Source organism: Staurois parvus, unplaced genomic scaffold, assembly GCF_062004578.1.
Source record: "Staurois parvus isolate SC_StPar_1 unplaced genomic scaffold, SC_StPar_1.0 ptg001432l, whole genome shotgun sequence".
Classification (NCBI taxonomy): domain Eukaryota; kingdom Metazoa; phylum Chordata; class Amphibia; order Anura; family Ranidae; genus Staurois; species Staurois parvus.
The window spans coordinates 11,867,824-11,888,126 of NW_028319228.1; the positions used below are offsets into that span (position 1 = coordinate 11,867,824).

Consider the following 20,303-nt stretch of genomic DNA (forward strand, 5'->3'; position numbering starts at 1 on the left):
AACCTCATTTGCCACACAGTTGCCCAATTAAACAGTGCATTGAGGTCAGCTTGTAAGTTGGAGACATCCTGTAAGGATGTTATTCCACTGCACAGCTCGGTGTCATCTGCAAATACTGAAATGGTATTTATAATCCCAGACTCTATATTGTTTATAAATATATTAAAAAGTAAGGGTCCCGACACTGAATCTTGGGGTACACCACTGACAACCCTAGACCATTCAGAGTATGAATCATTAACCACTACTCTCTGAATACGATCTTTAAGCCAGTTTTCTATCCATTTACATACAGATTTTTCCAAGCCTGTAGACTTTACCTTGCACATTAGCTGTGTGTGGGGAACTCTGTCAAACGTTTATACAGCATTTATATAGCGCCAAAAGGTTTGCTCAGCGCTGTACATTATAGTGGGGGACAGTACATGAGACAATACAGTAACAAAACAATACACAAGGGGTTCGAGGGCCCTGCTCTTTCGAGCCTACAATCTACCATGTCCACCACCACCCCTCTGTTCAAGGTTTTGCTCACCTCCTCATAAAAAGAAATCAAATTTGTTTAACAACTTCTGTCTTTCATAAATCCATGCTGTCTGTTGATTAAATCCCCAGAGCACTATAGGTAACTAAAAGAATTATCAGAACAGCAGCAGCGCTCAGTGGTTCCTGCCACTGACTTCCACTCACTAAAGGATACAGTAGTGATGTGGAGGTCAACAGACCAAACCACTGAGTACTGCAGGGGACAGAGGTGGTCACCAGTTCTGGAAGTGCTGTTCTCTGAAAAAACTGCATAACTAGTGATGTGACAGCAGTAAAGGTATGCCATTATTAAAAATACCTAAAGTATGTGAGCTAATCACTTGAAATTAGCAAGATTTTAACAAATAACTTAAACAGTAACAGAGCATCTCAGTAACTTACCATTAAGCCAAGGTACAGCATACTCTGTTCTAAGTAGACCTTGTTGGGAGTGTCTGCATATGATTGGTTCACTGCCCAGAAAGGTAAAAGAGGTGCCAGAATATAATTCCCCATCTTTTGGAAAAAAAAAAAAAAAGACATATGTATCTTTAAAAACATATGAGCACTACAGACTTATTTAGACTACACTCACACTGGCGATTAGGACCGGTGTGAACTGTAACGGTAGGAATCAGAGATTCCTGCTGTGGTTCACAGTGGCTAGGTGCGGCCCCCAGCCTTGTTTGCTATAATGACAGCTCAGCCAGCCATTACCTGTGGTGATCGCTGCTGGATGCACACATAATCTGTCCAGCAGTGATCACCACAGGTAATCGCTGGTTATGCAGAGAGTCGTAAATAGCTGAGGCCGCCAGTGACATGTCAATATAGTGCATGCTGCCAGTGGCCGCAGATGACCACTGAGAGCCAAGGCAGTAATCTCAGATTCGTGCCACAATTCGTACCAGCCCTAATTGCTAGTGTTAATGTAGCCTTAGGCTTTATTTAACTAAGGGCTGGTTCACATCATGCCCACATCTGAATTCCAACCGCATGCAAAATGCTCTACATTTGCCATCTGCAACAGATGTCAATAAAAAGTTAACGACACCCCAAATGTAGGTAAAAACTTTTGTACCATGTGATCTGGTTGCAGTGCATTTTAAAAAGTAGTACAAGCGCTACTTCTGGTGCAGTGCGGTGCAGTTTTAGCCCATTTTAAATGAATGGGCTGAAATTGCACTGCGCAGAACCACATGTGAATTGCATAGAACACACAGTGTGTTCATGTGCGATTTAGATGTGAGCATTGTGTGAACTGGCCCTTAAACAATAACATGTACAGGTCACCAGAAAGTCTGTATATCTCACTCTTACGCTAAAACAGGATAACCCAGGAAACGATCGATACAACACTGGTCACAGCTTACCAAAAAAATTCCAGAAAAAAATAATGTATACACACAAGGGAATTGCTACTCCAGCCAATGAAAGGCAGGTACATGGATAAACAGGTTTTTTTTTTTTTTTTAAGAAGTGTAATCTGGTGGTTGGTAAAAATGAAAACACATTTCAGAATTATTGAAAGAATTAAATATTCATCTTATGCACTCAATAAGATGCCGCTACAATCTCCTACGTCCTGCGTCAGGATGGTCTAACTTTTTTCTTGCACTAACGTATGCACTTAATCTCAGGCTGCCCTTTCTGAATACCATGCTACAAATAAACCTCTGATCTAAGTTTACTTCCTGTAGAGGTGAATTAATAACTCATTTACATTTCACTACACATAGACTACTCTTCTGAAAATGAATGATGAATGAACTACGGCTGCTAAATTCAGTGGTGAGTTATGATGCAGTAAATATAACCTGCAGGCCACTTAATTGAAATACAGCTCTGGTAAGCATTCTGATGTCATAACAGTTGATTAGTGTACTTTAGATAATGTTTTGTCTGATAACCTCTCCTTTAGAATTTGACACTGCAACCTCTGGCACACATTACCTTTCTCAGCTTTACTTATTCTGCTGTTTTGTTCTGATAATAAATGACTTACCAACCATCACTGAAGTGTAACTCTGTGCAGGATCAAAAGGACAGCGTCCTTTACCGTCTTCATTTTTGCCTAACAGCCGAAAACTACTAAGTTCCTGCAAAAACAAAGATTCCTGCTGTGACATACCTGTAAGTTAACAACTTAACTCTCTATAGTTTGATAGCAATACTGGGCATTGTGATTCATTACAAAATACTTAGAATAAAACTAGCAGGGTCTCTTCTTCCCTAACCCAGTTTGCACATCATACTCACTAACAGGGAAACTGGAAGTCATATTAAAAAAGCATCATAGCAGAACTTACCAGAAAATCACAGGAGGGATGAAATGCATTGGTTCCACACACATATAGAGTGTTTTCATTGAGTGGCTGCAGCACTCTAATGTAGTTCAGACATTCTGTCTGTAATAAAAGAAACATGTAACATGTTATTAATGCAATAAGTGAAAAGTTTAAGCCAATATGCACAGAAATTGGCATTACAAGAAACAACTGCATGGGAGCCTACACTGGGGTATACAAATAAAATATATGAAACACGAATACAAAGAACGTATTTATAGACATACAATTTCAAATAAAAGGATACATTCTGCCTAATTTCCAGAGTTCACATTTAAGGTTTCTGACTTGGCTCCAACTTTCCTGACTTGCATGCAAAAACAAAAATGAAAAATACCTGACCACTGAATGTTAAATATAGAGACAAACCCTAGAAGCAAAGGCTGTACACATGTTCATTCTAGTAACCCTAGAAAATAACATCTTAAGAGGGTCATGGAAATTGTAAATACTACAAACACTCATAGCTAATTATGCATCAAAGTCAAACGCTTAAGTACCTGTCTGGATTTGCCTTTCCGTACGCACTCTTTGCTCTTCTCTTCTGAGGCTTTCCAGTAAGCCTGGAATCAAAAGGTTAATATTATTTATAATTAACTTTTGCAAACTAGTGGAAGCTGCAAGAACCATATCAAGCCTATGAATATATACATTTAAACCCAATATTATAGATGTCAAAAATCCTTTAACCTGCTGCAGTCACTGATTAGGTGTTAAAAGCTAACGTCTGCTTTCTTACAATGTAGCATGTTCTATAAATATGGACTATGAAGTCATGGGCTAGGTGTTTGTTATAGGCTAACTCCTGCTCTTTTACCAAATTACATAAATATGGATATATTTAGGGTGTAAAATGGTGCCAACCTGCCCCCTCCCCCATCCTCTTCTGGTAGGTTGCAAAGTTCTTCTCCCCGGGGATCCTGTCCCTTTTTTAATTTTGCATAGTTGTATATGGCTGGTCCTGCACAGCCACATCATTCATTCACAGAGTTCTCTGAATGAACTACAAGTCCCATCTTGCACTGTGGCAGTGTGGTGATCAGAGGACAAGCAGCTCCAGAAAGTCTGCATGAATCCTTGCAATGCACCTGTGATCCACCGATAGTGGATACAATGCAACTGCAGGCGTCTATGCCAAAAAAAATAATATATAATGACGATAATTATAATAATATTAATAATAATAATAATAATAATAATAAATGCACAGGTTTTTTTTCCTGCAGATATGGGTAGATTTATTACTTGTTTTGCAAAGGGTGAATTTTGCCTTTAAGTGTCCAAATCTCATTTTATGGGACAGTTTCTCAGCTCTCCTTAGGTCGCACCAACAGGTCATGTGATCTGCTGGGAGCATTTAACCAATGGAGTGTTAATATAAAGTGTTATTTATAACAATTACATCCAGTGAACGCTGATAGTGATATGCTGTTTAAAAATATTTTAATCCAAGGTTATTATTATAGTTTATTGCTAGTCCAGAATTTGACATTAATAAAGATCTTGTTTAATCCAATATCCTAATCTATCTTTATATACCTTTCTGTAACCCCCTCCAAAGCACGATCCCAGCAAGCTCTACTACACTACATGGTACAGGTACCTTCTGACAAGGCCATTCATTTGCATGTATGCCAAGGGAATGGAGCGGTGTACTGTACAATAACCCATAAATTATACAGATGTGCTCAGAACATGGCTAAATTATTGATGTAAAATGTTTCATTATCTGGTTATCCTTTTTGATAGTATTTTGTAAAACCAGCAACAGTACGTGTATGTTTCCTTTCAGCAAAGTTAACACATTAAATGAAAGCATACTTTTTTTCTATACAGGGATTAGCATTCAGAGGGAGACTTTTTTTATTACAAATACCATCAATACATTCTACTACACAAACAAAACCCACCAGAAATGTACTCCGTAAGAGAACTTGAACTGAAGTATCTGTCGGTGCAAAATAATTACCCACCTCATGTTTCTTCTCTGAAATATTCAGTGAATTTACTGCAAAAATGACTTCCCGTGCTCCAATATATAAAACATTCTTGTCTTCACTTAGTAATAATGTTGAATAATTATAAACTTCTTGTTCCTTGAAATGAGTTAAACGAATTTCTGCAAAAAGAAAAATAAAAAAGTAAGCTGGTGCTCTACATATCTTCTGTATCCTAACCAGGGGCGGACTGACAACTCATGGGGCCCCCCGGGCAATAGGGGATCATGGGGCCCCTGTGTCCTCTCCCACACTCAAACCACACCCAAAAAAGCCTATGAAAGGTACCAGGGGCATCTCATGGAGCCCCCTACTGACCCCAGGCCCTCGGGCAGTGCCCAAGTGCCCGAATAGTCAGTCCGCCCCTGATCCTAACCATACCATACCATATCATACATTCATCTAGATTTTGCAAGCATACAGAAAAAATATGAAAATGACTTTGGTATATTTATAATCCAGTAATTTTCTTCAAACACAAACATGCCTCATAGTAGCATGTAGGGAGGTGTATGCAACAAAGAATCAAGGGATTAGAGGAATTGGATTTCTTATTGATCTAAGTTTAGTAAACAGAAATCCTAATAGATGCTACAGACTATTGTACTTGACACATAATAGTCTGCAATGCATTAAGCACTTTCCTACCAGGGCAACATTTCATTTTTCACACACAAAATTGCAGATTTTTGCAAGAAATTAAGTTTTCTATGTTTATATTTTCAGGAAAAGATACACTAAAATGAATTTTAGTGCACACAAACACATTACCCATTTTTTTGTGACATATAAAAGATGGGGTTGCATCCAGTAAATAGATACCACACATATCAAGGCTTAAAACTGTGCATGACCGGGAAATGGTGAAGACTACAGTATCCAAAATGCTAAATTTCAAAAGACTTTACAGGTTGTCAGTTTAGAGTAAACAGTGACTGATGACCACAGAATTATCGCTCTCGCTCCACCATTCACGGTGATACCTAACTTGTGTGGTACAATCACTGTTTACATGTAAGTGCACGCCCTACTTGTACGTTTGCATTTGAGTGTGTGCATGGGATTACAGGTTGCTCTTAAAGATATTTACATTTTTATTTAATTTATTATGTACATTTTTTTACTTTTTTACATTTATTTTATTATAATTTTAAATATTTTAACACTATTTTTTAATTTAACTTTTGCTATCATAAGGGGGATAACAAGCCCCCTATATCATAGAATTGACAGGTGACAGATTCTCTTAACTCACTTAAACTGATCAAGCACAAGACTGTTTACCGGGCATTTTAGCTGGGATTTTGAAAACTCTCAACCTGTAAATACTCAAGAGATACCCAGTTCATTAAACGCAGCAGAGATTAAGGAATAGGGTAGCTCTTCACTGTACTGGCTCTACAGCCGCCTGGATCAATTTTACAGTAAAGCCAGCAGCCATGAGCTTGTTTTAACCCCATAAACACATGGACATTTATAAACATACCGTGATGGGCTAAGGCTGATGCTGCATGGCTTGAATTGTGGCAGATTCCTGATGAACCAGCCAAAATTCTAGCTGTGGGTGGCCTTGTCGCCACCACCTGCTCACAATAGCCGACAGAGAAAATTACACCATCCCAAAATATGTAGGGATATTCTTTTGATTTCAGTAAAGTTGGAGATCAGACATCTGGTTACTATTTCTGTCTGTGCCCCCTTACTCCATCCAAGAGTTTCCTACCTTCTTTTTCTTGTGTTACGACGACAAGAAAAGGTGGGAGTTGTTGTCAATGGGACAGAAGGCACACACAGCAAAAGAAATATTGTCAAGGCAAGCCATAGATTGCAAGAAATTGCTTGATGAAAATCGACTGCTTGATTCCCCCAGTATGTATGCTACCAGTGAGATGTCTCACAATGATACACTACTGGCAGCTATAGCCACCGGCAGTAATCGCATGAAAATGGGTGCCAAATTTCTGGATCTGGCAACTAAAAGATGCACATATAATGGTCTAACTATTCATCAGATAACACTACATGCATTTTTTTTTCGATATGCACGAACTTCACAAAAAAACAAAAAAAAAAAAAGGCTGGTTGTACTGAAGTGGATAGATGGATCAACTTCAGTACAATCAGCCTGCCCATAGATGGATCACATAGGTCCCTGCTGAGCCGGCTGAGGTTTGACCCATCTATGGCCAGCTTTAGTTAAAGCCCTTCCTTACTCAAATTCATTTTTGTCTGTTAGGGCCCTTTTCAAGCGATATGCTTGAGTGGAATTTCTGACTTGAACACGACTACACCACTTCCTTGGATGAATTAGTACTTCGCTAACAGGTTTGTCTGTAGTCATTCTTTCCCTACAACAAGGAGCTAACATTTGCAATGTTTTTTTAGCAACCCATATTTCATTATTTCTTTGTTGTAAGTGTATAAGAAGTCAAGAACTTCTCTAATGGAAAAAACATTAAAATCTAGAATGACAGAGACATTTTTATACAGTCATACATGCTTTTTGCGTTTAATTTTTTAAGTATTAATTAAATCCTAAAAATGAACTGGAAAAAGGTATAAAAAAAAACAAATCAGTGGTATACACCTTGCGGGCTCATTTCCACTAGCAGTTGAGAGACATTTTTACTATCCCCCCAACTGCTCCCCCTTTAGCTGCAGAGGCAGTGACTGGGGATGCACACATGCTAGAGCAGAAATGTGGCATGCTAGTGTGAGGTTCAAGGGGTTAAAGCAGGCCTTGAGGAGGCGACAAAACTCCTCCTTACCACCTGTCACTTTTTCTGTAAAGAGCAATCACTCTTCAGAGATCAAAGAATGTGTGAACAAGCCCTTAGACAGTAGTAGTAAGATATCAGGTAATAGAAGTAATTTGAATTGAAGTCCAGCTATGCAGTTCCCAAATCGGTGTATTGCCACACTGTGGCATGTATGGGTGCCAAATTTCTGGATCTGGCAACTAAAAGATGCACATGTAATGGTCTAACTATTCATCAGATAACACTACATGCATTTTTTTTCGATATGCACAAACTTCACTTTGCTGAATCAGAACAGAACATCGCTGGATCCCCCAACTGTTACTTTGAGCTATGACTGTTTTGAACTGAAATCAGTCTCATCAGATGTAAATCAGACCATATGGGGTTTCTTCAGTAGGTGTAAGGGCTCGTTCACACTAGGCTGTTTTGCCAACGCTTGCCAAACGCCCCTATAGCGTTTGGCAAGCGTTGGTCCGGCGTTTGCGGAGCGTTTTTTAACGCTCGGCAAACGCTCCACAAACGCCGCATGCGCGGTTTAGCGGCGGTTGCTAGGCGTTTGCCGAGCGTTAATAACGCCCCACAAACGCCTATAATGCAGTTTGAGTGGTGTTACCGCTCCGCAAACGCCCCGCAACCGCGTCGCAACCGCACCGCAAACGCCGGCCGGGCGTTTGCGGAGCAGCACCATAGACGAGAATAGGAGGCTTCAAAGCCTCCTGACTCGTCCAGAGGCGTCCGTTTTGCCGCGACGCAACGCAAACGCTCCCGTTAGAACAGCACCATGTGCTGTAATGTGCAGAATTGGCAGAGGCGTTTGGGAAGCGGTAAAAACGCTTCCCAAACGCCTCTCTGCCGCCTGCACACAAGGCTAGTGTGAACGTAGACTAAAGGTAACACTTTGGTAACACTTGGGTGACAAGGAGTTTTTACAAAAAGAGAAAATTCTTCCACTAAAATGTCTTACACAACACAGAAACTTTGCTAAAAAGGGAACTATGTCTGACCACCTTTCACATGGCTGTTTTAGTAGATAACCTATAAGCCGGGTTAACTAAATAATGCCAACTGTGAAAATAGTAGTCAAATTCATACATGCCTATTGTACATACATATTATTTTAAAAAAAAGCCACTCAAAAAAGGTGCCATGGCACTTGACAGAACCTGATTTTTACAATATTCTTCAAACTGATATAAGAAGGTAGGTGTGTAAGCTTTGCAGAATAAACCACATTAAGTATAGTATTCACAATAAAAAAGTTGAAAAAAGTGCTGGCTCATGCTAGTGCTACTTCAGTTGCAACTTGAGTCGCACAGAACTACATTACAAGAGAAATCACATTATATTTATTGTTGCTCGTTCAAATCAATGCGACTCAACACGGATTTTGGAAAAGGCTCCAGTGCTACTTTGGTGTGATTTACTGTGCAACTCAGCCCCATAAAATATGCAAAAACACAGCCAAGTTGCACTACATAATCTCTGCAAAAATCGCATCGCAGTAGTGTGAACTGAGCATTAAACAGTATATACAAGGAAGTCAAACTGGTCAAAACAAAATTATATTTATGAAGTAAAATAAATTGTAAGATCAGGAATATAGCAATGATGGTAAAACCAATATGGGAAATGTGAGATGAGAACAGCTTGAAAGTAGAAAAAAAGGCTATAATTGAATTCTGATAGAAATCATTTTCTACCTGTTTGTTGCCACGTGATCCTGGGCTCTGGAAATAATGTCGCAGCTGGCAGGACAAAACACAGGAGCGTATACAGACGGTGTACAAATGCCATGCTAGGTGGAAGCAGATCCAACGATTCAGATGCCAAAGGATGTGATCTAACAGCTGTGCCAAGGCGGGAGCAAACTGATGAGAAGCATGTATGGACCGTTACTTCAGACCAGATAACATCGTCAGGTCAGCTCCACAAAATGTGACTCTGAGCAAGAGTTTTCTGTCTTTATGAATCATCTGGAAAAAAAATAGGAAGTTCTGGTTAGACACACTTCCTACATACACTGATACTGCACTACAAAGAGGAAAAAGCTTTACAATCTACAGCTATCTGCAACAGTTATCTGTCACTACAGTAAATAGAAAGCATAAAAACAGCTACATTTAAGTGATATCTAATCATTTCAGGGCTGAAAAAAAGTGTTTTTGAGTTCAATAACTATGGGGTGACCTTTTGCTCACGACTGCCTTAAGCCCCATACACATAATCAGAAAATCATACGAAAAATACCGCTTTTGGAGCGATTGGCCGATCATTTGTATACAGCTATTGACAGACGTTCATCTGAAATCATCCGAAGGGAAAAACACATTTTTTCACATACGATACCAGATCATAATAGAGATAAAAGATATAATTTTCCTTTAATCGGTACAGGTCTTGCAAAAAAAAAAAAAAGATCATTCGTCCGATATTCTCATCGTGTGTACGAGGCATTAGGAAATGTAGTCATTTAATAAGCTATAAATAACTAGAAACTCTGCATACAGCAGATTTTCTTGAAAAGGATGCAATGAAAAGGTTTAGATGGCTGGACTAGATTATACATGATCAAAGTACTGGCGGCTCTGTGTCAGCTCAACTATGTAACAATCATTAACCAAATGTAATAAATACAGGAATAAATATTAGCTCACTCATTTTCACATTTTTTTTTTACTTAACCAAATGTTTTTAGATCTTCATTCTTTAGAACAAAAACTGTGTGCACCACAATTAGCACTAATGACTGTAATAATCAGGGAGACAGCAAATCTTTTTTTCAGGGTACTACAGTTCCTTGAAAGTATTCATACCCCTTGAAATTTTCCACATTTTGTCATGTTAAAACCAAAAACATAAATGTATTTTATTGGGATTTTATGTGATAGACCAGCACAAAGTGGCACATAATTGTGAAGTGGAGGGAAAATGATAAACGGTTTTCAACATTTTTTACAAATAAATCTGTGAAAAGTGTGGTGTGCATTTGTATTCAACCCCCCCCACCACCACAAATTTCAATAAAATACATTTATGTTTTTGGTTGTAACATGACAACATTTGGAAACTTTTAAGGGGTATGAATACTTTTTCAAGGCACTGTATACTGCAGTACCTTGTATAACTCAGGTTTTATTGTCAAAGCTTGACAATAATCTGCCGCCTGCTCAGCGGAGAAACTGTATGCTGATCCCCACTGAGCAGATGGGAGAGAGATCTGTGTCCGCTCTGCACAGCCCGCTGTTCTCTATGGGGTGGATGTAAACAGACTGCCTGACTGTTTACATCCGGCTGTCATCCAAACCAGTCCGGCTTTTTTAGCGGATTGGATGCAGGCAGGTGTAAACAGACACATGTCCATTTACATCGGCCTCTCCATACAGAATAATGGATGGTTAGATCAGGTCCACCTGAAAAATGGACAGGTGAACCCGATTGGGATCCTCCTGTGTGAAAGAGCCCTTTAAAGCGGTTTGGCTATCATGCACAGCTGCACCAGATTTTGCATTCTCCAGTTTTAGTAAATCTCCTCCATAATATGAAATTCAATCATTACATTTTTATTTACACAGTAGGAAAAACGTTTTTGCTGATTATTATTAGTGCAGTAATACCATGCTGCAAATTCTACAAGCCTGTAATGCCATGTACAAGTCAACTATAAATAACAACATACTAAACCTTTAACACACATGGCACAGAACTAAACATATGTGGTTTCCAGCTATCTCAGAGGACTACAGAGCCCCTGCAATGCAGCAGAGAAGGGGTGGAGATGTCCTGTAGTCCTGTCCTAGATTGACAACTCTGTTCCTCCCCAGACACAGTACAGTAGTAGTGAAGGAGCATTGTCACCCTAGGACAGGAAGTGTGTTAGTAGCAGGATCACCTGGTGAAAATATAGAAAAAAAAAGACAAAAAAAAAAAAAAAAAAAAAAGAAGAGAAGCAAGGCCTCATTCATATGGTTAATCACATTTCAGAGCTGGTTGACAGACAGATGATAGAAAATTAGCGATCTCTCGGATGCCTTTTTTTTGGGGGGGGGGCGGGGGGCACAGTATTGCGCACAACCATATGTAATCAGAAATGGCTGCATCATTTATTTGAATGGGGCACAATCGATGACGCTACCACCTGACAAAAGCAACATGCTTTAAATGTGTATTATTACAGACATATCTACTGGCAATGTAAATTTTCCACCATGCAAAAAAACCCCATAAAAATCTGTTTTCACTGCCACTCTGCCATCCAAATGAACAAGGTCTAAAAATTACAAAGCTAAAATATATTAAATTTTTGTTATTGTGTACAGATGCACTTAAAAAAATAAAAACAAAAAAAACCCTTTTCTACCAGGATACATCTTTAAACAGCTGATCAGCAGCTCTTTACTTACCGGTTCTGTTTATAAATGGCACTGGATAAATAGTTGTCACACAACTGCTATACCCAATAATCGCTGTGTACCAAGTCATCATTAAATGTCTCAGTACACAGAAACACTGTACTGAGCCAATCCAAAGAACTGGGTACCATGTGACCGCTGTGAGTGGTCATCACTGCAATCACATATTGTTTACACTCAGCATTGATTCCCCCCCCCTCCCCCCTACGATGGGATTGAGTACCTGTCAATGGTGAAAGAATGAATGGATCAGCAGCTGCAAATTCTGTTTGACTGACACAGGGGATTGGGGTCTTTTAAACCCTTTCATCTCTCCCTACTCTCCTACAAACATTATCTACATGCTGTCTTTATTGATCCTTTCACCTCATTATCCTGCACATGTGAAAATTAACTTCAATTCTATCCTCCCACTGTATGTGACCTGTACATTAACCCCTCTACTTCCTCCTCCCCCTTCGAATGACCTGTACATTTAATGTTCCTAGTGCAGCATTCCCAAGATCCATGGTTAACCCTCTCAATATCAGCATGTCTCTTAACTTCCAAAAATTTGAGATCACATTGGGGTGTCCACTTTCCAAAAAGGGGTCATTTTCAGGGTTTCTGTTCTTGTATTTTTAATAAAAAGTAAAAACAGCTTTTTTTTATTCTTGTTTTGGGGGTTTTCTATAGTAAAAAAAAAAAAAAAAAAATGATTGAATCCCCCCCCCCCCCCAAAAAAAAAACATTGATTAAAATATCACAAAGAGAAAGCTCGGTCTCAAAAAATGCTATAAAATTATTTTGGGTATAGTGTGGAGTGACAAAGAAACTGTCAGTCAAACTATCACAGCACTGTAATGAAGGGGTATTACAGGCTGGTACTCAAAGGAAGCATACATAATGGCTCTATAGCAAACTACAGGCAGAACTCTTCTACTTTCACTTTGTACTTTTATCTGGTGAGTAATGTCTATTGATGTATTCATGTATCTGACACTACTGACATCAGCCCCCCCCCCCCAAAAAAAGGAAAAAGAGAAAACTGGAAAACCTCCTAAATCTAACTACGACTAAATAAAACACACATCGTACCTGCCTATCAGCAATTAAACAGTAAAAGAATGCCCATATTAATCCAATTAGAAAATGGCACAGAGCCAAGGTATGTGACACCCAAACTACGCACGACCCCTGATAGGCAACAGGCGTTGTGTAGTGCATCTTGGGACATTGCTGCTGTGCCAGAGATCTTTTCCAGACGCACAGAAAGCCTTTATTGCTGATCTTCAGACATATTTACTCAAATGTTCATATTAACTAACCCGATAGATGGCTAACATGCAGGAACACATTAAGTATTGCTCTAAAATATACAAGGCAGTCACACATTGTGAGCATTACGATGGACACTCACCCCAGGGCTGTGTAATGCGCTGTACAGACTGTTATACCATCAGGACAGGACATTGTGCTTACTATGTGCAGGGCGTTGGGAGGGGTGGCCAGGATTTTTGGATTTCATTTCATTCACATTTCATTTTTCGTGAAAAAGGTGAACTTACCCTTTATGTGCTCTTCACACCAGCGGCCACATTATACTTCTGGTGTGACCTTTGAAAGGAGTGCTGCTGATGCGTAGTAAATGACCCATTGCACTTTCTACAATGTGTTGTACTGTGAAGCTAGTGGAATATTACTCCTGTGCTACCTTCAATATCTCAATCACAAATATTGTAATACAATATGATGTGAGCAGCTGCCAGCATCAACATTGTGTTCCCACACTCTCACCGTGAATTAAAGCAATACAAGAAATGCTGCCCTGCTGCTAAGTGAAATGTGCAAAGGACTATTATCCTAAATAAGTGCCTACAAACCCTAAACAATGGAATACCTACTAAACCAAAATACAAAGGTAAATAATAAAGTGTATACAACAATGTGTAAATGCTGTGTCTATCTTAACAAGTCCATACGGTTTATACCATAGAATAAACACAAAATTTATGTGCCAAATTTCACTCAAAATTCCATTGAAAATTCTTGCATGCTCCTAGAAACCGATACTCTTAGTGCTCCTAGGGTCAAACAATGCCACCTCAGTGCTCACAGAACTCTCACCTTCAATATACTTGAATGCACCTAAGAGTTTATTTATGCAGGTTCCTTCACTCTATGGATCCTCCAATACTCTCTGTCCACAAGGGGCTCTCATTAATTCCTCTGGTCTGTGAGCACTAATGAAGAGCACGTAGCAATATTGGGCTGTTGTGTGTGCGCAACAATACAGAATAAAATGAAGAGCACATAGTAATATTGGACCGTTGTGTGTGCGCAACAGTACAGAGAAAAAAGAAGAGAACATAGCAATATTGGGCCACTGTGTGTGCGCAACAGTCCAGAATATAATAAAGGGCACATAGTAATATTGGGCCGCTCTGTGTGCGCAACAGTACAGAACATAATAAAGAGCACATAGTAAATTTGGGCCATGCTGTGTGCGTGCAACAGTACAGAATATAATGAAGAGCACATAGCAATATTGGGTCGCTGTGTGTGCGCAACAGTCCAGAATATATTAAAGAGCACATACCAATACTGGGCCGCTGTGAGCAGCCGTCCAGGATATAATGAAGAGCACATAGCAATATTGGGCCGCTGCATGTGCGCATCAGTAAAGACTATAAAGAAGAGCACATACCAATATTGGGTCGCTGAGTGTGCGCAACAGTCCAGAATAAAACGAAGAGCACATACTAATATTGTGCTGCTGTATGTGCGCAACAGTCCAGAATATAATGAAGAGCACATACCAATATTGGGTTGCTGTGTGTGCAAGGGTCCAGAATATAATGAAGAGCACATAGTAATATCTGCTCGTCGCACCTTTAGAAATGTTTATAGTATACAACAGGTACATTTTTCCATAGCTTTATGGGGATATACATGTACTCAGCACATGAAATCAAGGATGGTCAGGTATGGTGTATACACTGCAGGTGATCAGTTACAGAAAATGCACATTCCACATAGCACTGTTCAGCTATGGTCTGGAAGACAGCAATTCTAATCCATTGAGTTCTGTCACCCATCTCATCCTCTGAAATCAACAAGCTGCTTCTGGTAACAAGACTTTCACCAGCTGAATTATTGGACCATTCTCCAAATATTTTTAGCACAGTTGTGAATGACAAGATAAGTAAGGCTTCCGTGACCATTCCACCAACTTCTGATGATTATCTAATACTCTACTGCTCAATTTCACGAAGAACACTTGTGGTTTGCAATGTCCATTAATAGAAGAGTCATGGCACGGCTGCTAGGCAATGGTAACACAGTATGGTATGGAAAAAAAAGTAGTCATGTGTCAACCTATGACATGAAAATGAAGGCTGAGACCTGTATACTGGACATTCAGTAGATGTTCCATATGGCATGGCAGATTCTTTGCATATATTTAGCTAGCTGAGCGCAGGTCGTTTCTGACTACGCTGCAGTTTTCCAGTCTTTATAGCTTGCAGCTGAAGCAAACTATACCAATAAGAAAAGGTAAAAGTCAAGTACAAGGAGAGGGCTGGGCTATAAGAAAGAACTGGAGGGTCTGACCATTCTCTCTGTTAAATGGCTGTGTAGAAGCCAGTCCTCAATCATGCCATAGCCACTCTTCTGCAAATCGTAACTCAGCCTCCTGAGTGTCAGCTCACAGGCCATATAACCAGCCTCCATACACTAATGTGTGATTTAAGTTACTCAGCCTGGCACTGCTGCAACACTTTTTCATCTTAGTTGCCTCAACAGTCATGTCTACAGTCAGTCTGACCTTCGATTTCAGCAGGTGTACAAAGAATACAAGAAATAAAATACTACAGGCAACTCTGTTTTTTAACCTGTGTGCACTAAATAGAGGTTCCTTCTACTCCTTGGTACTTGCTGTAAACAGTGGGCACATCCAGGTGATTGCATTCCACCTCTACCCTAAAACTTCCTGTAATCCAATTACTGGTCACTAGCCCTGTCCCTCCAACCTAAATGTCTAGAAAATTGTTAGTAGGGTCGGCCATCAATGTGCCAATAGCAAGCATATGAGGCGGGAGAGGTGGAGGTGGCAACAATGAGGTTTGGTCTGTAATTGCATTAGGGTTGCTCTGGGATGCTCTACAGATGCATAGAGGCCACATGAAAGGGGCACTTAAGTGGGACCTGAAATGCTGGTTTAGAAAATTAATTCCACTGGGTTGATTTATTCAGCTTCTGTTAACTACTTAGTGGTCTAGTGGAGACAAATCCCAAGAAAATGAAAGAGAACTGTAATGACTAAGTCCGTCAATTTCCAACCCAAATAGTTATCACACGTTGGACTGTACTAAGGTGGTGACGCTTACTTTATCTATGGCAGATGTCAAGGTTTTCACCCATTGTGGACTTAAAGGGAAAACAGTTTTTAAATTTTAGGGATTAGAACACCTGGCAGTTTTTATTGCGGTTTGTGTCCCCATTAGTGAGAGTCATTATTGTCCTGTTTGCCATTATCATTGAAAGATAAGTAAAAAAAAATCCCAAATTTTGGGTTGTCTCCAGAAAAGTAATAGAGGGGAAGTCTTCCCATGGGGATACTAGATCTGGAGATCCCCGAGGAATTCCCGCGATTTGCAGGGCTTTCCTCTCACTTCCTGTTTTGGCTAAGAAACAGGAAGTGAAGGGAAATCTCCACAATGGGACACAGATGGCAAAAAACCTTTGCCTATAGTTTTACTTTAAGGCCCCTTTGGACCCTTTCACACAGACGTTCTGATTGGGCCTGCCTGCCCATTTTTCAGGTGGACCCGATCGGAACTTTACAGTAGATTGTAGCTCCTTGAGGATTAAGGACTGATGTGGATGTACAATATATATGTAAAGCACTGCGTAAATTGACGGCGCTATATAAGAACCTGTAATAATACATAAATAAATAACCTTTTTTCTCCTCTATGGAGCGGCAGGTGTAAACAGACACCTGCCGACATCCAATCTGTTCTTCCAAAAAGAGACGGATGGGGATCGTTCTCCTTCTGTCTGTTGGATGAAAATGGACTACCCATAGAGGACAGAGGGCTGTGTCTGCTCTACAGCAGGGGATCAGCAGAGAGATCCCCTGCTGAGCAAGCAGATCCATTGATGGGTCTGCCCCATGTGAAATATATATATTTCATATCTACCATTTGCTGCCAACACCAACAAACTTTAGGTAGACATAAGAAGAGGCACAGAAATATAACAAGTTTTCTAACAGTAGCCATGAATAAATCAAAGATGGACAAGCTCCCTCCCACCCTTAACAGGTCAGTATCCACTGGCTGCCAAAAAGCATGCAGCCAATGATGGTCTATTTAAAGCACGGGTGCACAACCTGTGGCTCTCGGAGCCCTCTGATACGGCCCTCAACCTCAAACCAGGGAAGTGCATGCCCGGGGTCAGCAACCCGTTGATTGCGATCTAGGTTTGCCGACCTGCCATCCCAGAGCATCAAAGTGCATCAAGCCAGCAATGGCAAGGGATAAAGCAGGAGGCTGAGCAGAGAGCAGGTGCTGCATACGCTGATGCTTCCTTTGTAGTGCTGGCTCCTGTCCCAGGTGAAGTGATACCTAGTGCACTTCGCCTAGGACTTTTCTAGCAGCCTGGAGGAGCCTGCCAGCAGAAGCTGGAAGAGGAAAAAAAGGTCAGTGTAATAAACAACACATACACTGCGCATTGCAATGGGCATATTTTCACTAATATAAGGGTTAACAACTATTAGGCTGCTTTCACACTGATCCGTGGGTGCAGCATAGTGCATCTGCGTCTTTCCTGTGGGTTAGCTGTACCGAGCCAGATACATTTATTATATCCTGCAGGTTTGGTATGCTTTATGAAAGCGCAACAAAACTCCTGAATGCAGGAGGAAGCACCAGGTGCACTGTGCTGAACCCGCATTACAGGTAAACCATAGTGCATTAATGTGAAAGCAGCCTTATGGGGGACTCAGGATAGTAAGGACATGTTTACATTTGCAGTTTAGGGGTATAGTTGAAACTTGTTTTTATTACAACCCCCCCATCCAATCACTGGTGTAGCGTCAGCAATTACAATGGCGACCCCGTCCCATGCTCTAGGGCAGGGGTTAAAATTTTGAGTCCAGACCTACTAGCCAGTCACAAAACTTAATCTCCACCAGTTGCCCCACCCAACCTTGCCCAGGTCCGCCCCCAACCCCACCCCTGGCCCACCCCCAACCGTGCCCCCTTAAAGCTTGTGAAATTACATATACATATACAAATTACATTACTGTATACATGTCATCAATATAATGGAGTACAGGGGAACTGGGATATACATTACTGTACACATGTCATATCACTATAATGGAGTACAGGGGAGCTGGGATATACATTACTGTATACATGTCTTATCACTATAATGGAGTACAGGGGAGCTGGGATATACATTACTGTATACATGTCATCACTATAATGGAGTACAGGGGAGCTGGGATATACATTACTGTATACATGTCATCAATATAATGGAGTACAGGGGAGCTGGGATATACATTACTGTATACGTCATATCACTATAATGGAGTACAGGGGAGCTGGGATATACATTACTGTATACATGTCTTATCACTATAATGGAGTACAGGGGAGCTGGGATATACATTACTGTGTACATGTCACATCACTATAATGGAGTACAGGGGAGCTGGGATATACATTACTGTATACATGTCATATCACTATAATGGAGTACAGGGGAGCTGGGATATACATTACTGTATACATGTCTTATCACTATAATGGAGTACAGGGGAGCTGGGATATACATTACTGTATACATGTCATATCACTATAATGGAGTACAGGGGAGCTGGGATATACATTACTGTATACATGTCATATCACTATAATGGAGTACAGGGGAGCTGGGATATACATTACTCAGTAATGTATATCCCAGATCCCCTGTACTCCATTATAGTGATAGGACATGTTGTATACAGTACTTACTCCTAGTCCCTCCGAGTCCCCCGCGGAGGTGGAGAGAGTGTCTCCTCTCAGCAGATGAGAGCGGACCTCTCCTGCACCTCTCCCCTTAGCAGCGGTGCCGCAGAATCTGGAAACCGGAAGTTGTAAACTGGAATTCGGCTTCACAGTGAGGCTTGGAGCGCAGGTGCAGTCGCTCCATGCTTCATCTGTGCTCGCTAGAGAGGAATTTCTCCTCGCATTTGGCGAGCGGGCAAGCAGCTGTTTGAAGCCCTGCTCCAGGGGACCTGTGTGGCTTCCTGTCACATTCTGTTTTACACTTGGTCAGGGAGGGCAGTGGGGGCAACATAACAAATTGTCTCCATTTTCCTCCTGCAACCACTGAACGACAGCTTTTCCTCCTTTCCCTCCCGCCTGCATTCAGTGGCGCAGGAGGAAAATATTCATTATACTATTGAAAATAAAAAATTCTAAATTCTGAACCATTTTATTTCATTGTGGCCCACAACCAGTTACCAAATCACTTAAATGGCCCTCGCTCTTCAAAAGCTGAGCACCCCTAAAGTTAAAGCTTCAATCCAAGGAGTCTTGGAGGCAAATATAGTTACAGCAAAACACACCATTCAGAGTTAGAAGTTCAAAGAAAGGGCTCGCTTTACCTTTAAAATAAAGACTTGTGATGAAATATTCTATAAAGCATTAGTTTACAAAAGAAAAGAATATTTGCCAAAAACCCTTATAGTTTCTCTTTAAAGGTAATCAGTGAAGTGCTGATGAGAATGCATTGTATTTACTGCTAAATGACACATCAGACTGCCATCAAATATCCTTTCACACAAGAGCAGGTGCATTTCAACAGAAATGCTATGCGCTATGTAAAAGGTCTTGGCTGTCATTTGAAGACCCAGGAATTGCTTGTTAAAGCAGAGGGGGAGCAGTGGTAGGGAGAGAGATGCTGGGCATAGAAAATACACCCTGGAAACTTTCTTGAATTTCTTTAGGGTTATATCTTCTACATCAAAAGGTCCTCAAGCGGTTAAAGTGTATGTTTAGCCAAAACCATTTTTTAATTAGAGTTTGGAAGGATTAGATCTCCTTCTGAATTAGAGAGATTTCTGTTCACTTCCTGTTCTGGTGACAATTTTAGCAGAGAGGCTGTCGGAGATTTACCCACACTTCATCACAGACAGAAATAAAAGGCATTAAAGTGTTACTAGATCCAGGACCCTGCATTCACTATATTTGGTCTCTCACAGTACACAGAGCATTGAAATGC

The 20,303-nt window shown here is 40.5% G+C and overlaps 1 protein-coding gene across 3 annotated transcripts in view; it reads right to left on the reverse strand.

Annotated features, from left to right (window-relative positions):
* The window catches only part of LOC149436061 (semaphorin-4D-like), a 78,661-nt gene that overhangs the window by 52,731 nt on the left and 5,627 nt on the right, over window positions 1–20,303 (reverse strand). For all 3 annotated transcript variants that reach the window (XM_089662172.1, XM_089662171.1, XM_089662170.1), the window contains exons 2-7: window positions 9,333–9,605; window positions 4,847–4,992; window positions 3,374–3,436; window positions 2,835–2,933; window positions 2,531–2,624; window positions 928–1,041 (exon numbers count right to left, since the gene is read on the reverse strand). In XM_089662172.1, the coding sequence (XP_089518298.1) occupies window positions 928–1,041; window positions 2,531–2,624; window positions 2,835–2,933; window positions 3,374–3,436; window positions 4,847–4,992; window positions 9,333–9,426 (610 nt within the window). In that variant the 5' untranslated portion in view covers window positions 9,427–9,605. The remainder of the gene's footprint in view (window positions 1–927; window positions 1,042–2,530; window positions 2,625–2,834; window positions 2,934–3,373; window positions 3,437–4,846; window positions 4,993–9,332; window positions 9,606–20,303) is intronic.